The sequence below is a fragment of the Zeus faber genome, assembly GCF_960531495.2.
Source record: "Zeus faber genome assembly, chromosome: 2".
In the NCBI taxonomy this organism is placed as follows: domain Eukaryota; kingdom Metazoa; phylum Chordata; class Actinopteri; order Zeiformes; family Zeidae; genus Zeus; species Zeus faber.
This window is the reverse complement of record NC_137189.1, coordinates 47,113,474-47,116,664: the sequence shown is the minus strand read 5'-3', so window position 1 is coordinate 47,116,664 and position 3,191 is coordinate 47,113,474. Positions and strand designations below refer to the sequence as shown.

General features: G+C 55.0%; 1 protein-coding gene across 1 annotated transcript in view; it reads left to right on the top strand.

Moving 5' to 3' along the window:
- Nucleotides 1-807: 807 nt before the first annotated feature.
- ptger2b (prostaglandin E receptor 2b (subtype EP2)) overlaps nucleotides 808-3,191 on the top strand; it is a gene marked incomplete at its 5' end in the record, with an annotated part of 2,569 nt that continues 185 nt past the window's right edge. Inside the window, 2 exons of the mRNA XM_080023946.1 lie at nucleotides 808-1,584; nucleotides 2,550-3,191. The exon at nucleotides 2,550-3,191 is cut by the window's right edge and continues 185 nt beyond it. Coding sequence (XP_079880072.1) covers nucleotides 808-1,584; nucleotides 2,550-2,792 — 1,020 coding nt within the window. The 3' untranslated portion in view covers nucleotides 2,793-3,191. The remainder of the gene's footprint in view (nucleotides 1,585-2,549) is intronic.

Below are 3,191 nucleotides of genomic sequence, written 5' to 3'. Positions count from 1 at the left end.
CTGTTTTAGATCTCTGGGAAGTGAGGTCCACAAACGCACCTGCAGTTACCCATTTTCGCTATGGGTGCCGCCAAAAACAAACACGGAAATTTTAAAATTTTCAAAATGCTCCACTGACTCCGATCTACCATCGTTTCACTGCATTTGGGAATAGAAAATGCAATAAACGACAAAAACGAAACAATGAAGATAATGATCAGTAGAGGCCAGAATTGTGATTCTTATTTCCCGGTGCTTCAAATTCAAGCAGTGTGGTTATATGATGATTGAAACCGTCGGGGGCACCCACAAGCACCTCCTAAGCAGCCACTTTGCATTTAAAAGCTCAACCCAGCCAGGCCCAAACATTAAACAACGGGGTGACGGAGCAACGTTCACCCGGCAACACGAGGAACGGATGCGTAAAATGTTTGGAGACGCGCTCCACATTTTGAGGCACGGCGCGCAGGAGGACGGGATGACGCCACCTCCTTCTGGCTGTCGGTTTATAGTCCGTGGAAGCGAAACGACTCCTCCGTGTTTACCGCTCTCCATAAGAGGTCGAGTGCTTCTGGAACGCGCACAGAGGAGTTCGTCCGCCCGTGACTCAGCCGGTGCGTAACAGCGCGTCGCTCGCTTTGCGTGGGGACCGAGCGGTGGGAAAGCAGCTGTGGAGTGGGCTGGGTGGAGCATTTGGCCTCTGCCGCCGCTTGCAATTTCACAAGACACGTGGAGTCCCGCGCCGCCACTGTTACGTCTGTGCCGCGGGGACTTTCGCTCGTGGCTTCGGTCCATCTCAGTGTGCGTAATATTTAGAGGCCGGCTCTTATGGCACCGAACACCTCAGACCCCCTCCACTGCCACACGAGGACCACCGTGGCGTCCGGGCTCCCCACCACCTCCGCCGTGATGTTCGTCGCCGGGGCCGTGGGGAACATCATCGCCCTGGCGCTGCTGGAGCTGCGGCGCAGGAGCAGGAAAGCCCCGTCCCTGTTCCGGATCCTGGTCACGGCGCTGGTCGTGACGGATCTCCTGGGCACCGTGTCCGTGAGCCCGGTGGTGCTGGCGTCCTACACCTGGGACCGGTCCCTGGTGGCCATGAGGGGCTACGTGTGCTCCTACTTCGGCTTCAGCATGACCCTGCTGAGCCTCTCCACGCTGGCCATCCTCTGCGCCATGGCCCTGGAGAGGTTCCTCTCCCTGGGATTCCCCTATTTCTACGAACGGAACCTGGACCCCCGCTGCGGGTACGTCACCATCACGCTCATCTTCCTGGTGTGCGCGGTGTTCTGCGCGCTCCCCTTCGTGGGCCTCGGCTCCTACGTGCAGTACTGCCCGGGGACCTGGTGCTTCCTCGACATGAGCTCCTCCGTCCCCAGCGGGGAGGTGTACACCGGGCTCTACGCCACCTTCACGCTGGTGATGATCACGGTCACGCTGGGGTGCAACGTGTCCGTCATCTGCTTCTTGGCGAAGATGCACCGGAGACAGAAGGCGCACCGGAGCGCGGCGTTCTCCCGCAGGTCCATGACCGAGGAGATGGAGCATCTCCTGCCCCTGGTCTTCATCACCGTCACCTTCGTCGTGTGCTCCGTCCCCTTACTGGTAAAATCCTTGTTTTTTTTTTTTGTTTTGTTAGAATTTTGTTCTGAGAGGTGCAAGCTCTCAAACATTGTACTTGTACTTAAAAAAAAAACAACTCTCATAATTGGTGTACAACTGTAAGATAAAATATTACGTAACATCATAAATAAAACCTCGTGAACCACGTGTCTGTGCCTCACCCATCCTGTTACCGGTGCTGATGACTGTTTTGATGGTTTCCTCCCTCCGCCGGTGTCTGTCTGTCTGTCTGTCTGCATCTCTATGTGTCTGTCTTTCTGTCCGCCTCTATGCCAGACACTCTGTCTCTCTGCATGTGTCCGTCTATCCTTCTGTCCGTCTGTGGTTGGACCTGGATGTAGTTCTGCCGTCTCTCTGGCCATCTGTCTGTCTGACTTCTCCACCTGTTGATCTTTCTGCCATTATTGGCCTTTATCTCTCTGTACCTGGCTGTCCTGTCTGTCCACCTCACTGTCTTTCTTTTTTTGCTCTCAGTCTGTCTGTCTGTCTGTCTGTCTGTCTTGACTGTCTGCCTCACTGTCTGTCTGTCTATCCGTCTGTCTGTCTATCCGTCTGTCTGTCTGTCTGTCTGTCTGTCTATCTGTCTGTCTGTCTGTCTGTCTGTCTGTCCGTCTCTCTGTCTGTCCGCCTCTCTGTCTCCCTATTTACTGGTCTTACTGCACGTCAGTCTGTGTGTGGACCTGGATGTTGTTCTGCCTGTCTCTCTGGTCATCTGTCTGTCTGACCTTTCTACCTATTCATCCCTCTGCCATTTATTAAGTCTCTCTGTACCCGCCTGTCTTGTCTGTCCGCCTCACCGTCTATCTGTCTGTGTCCGTCCGTCCCTCCGTCCGTCTTTCTGTCTGTATCCATTTTCTGGTCTTTCTGCACGTCGGTCTGTGTGCGGACCCGCGCGTTGTCCTGTCTGTCTCTCTGTTCATGCGTTTGTGTCTCCCCGCCCCCTCCAGCTGCGGGTGTACATCAACTTCATGGGCTGGAGGGAGGAGCGCCACGCCGCCGACCTCTGGGCGCTGCGCATGCTGTCCTTCAACTCCATCATCGATCCCTGGGTCTTCATCACCTTCAGCCCCTCCGTCCTGAAGTTCATCTCCAGGAAGCTGCGGCGGCGGAGGTCCCCGCCCGCCGGGGGTGAGGCCCCCGCCGGCCGCCCCCTGGAGCTCCAGGACCAGGCAGACCCCGGCAGAGCGTGATGTGGGTCCATCTTTTTATTTTTATTTTATTTTTTTATTGTTTCCTTTTTTTTTTTTTTTTTGCACATGATCAGAGAACTCGCTCATATCAACCTCGGACGACAGAGGTCGTCCAAGGTTACACTGCACATGGGAAACGATTAAGTCACAGAACCTTTGTTTCCCGTCGACGGCACGCTGTACCGAAGAGTCACGGCTCCCAGAGAAAATACACTTTCCTCTGGGAAGAACTGTGATTTTGTTTTTGTCTATTTTAATTGAGTCACCGTCACCCGCCCGCTGACGTGGCGGGCGTGGTGAAAAGGTTCACAGGCTCTGCAGCCACTTTCAGTGAATTTCTTTTGAGACGCTCTCAGGGAACAGGTGTTCTGCGGGACGCAACGCGGCCCCCCGCGTCAG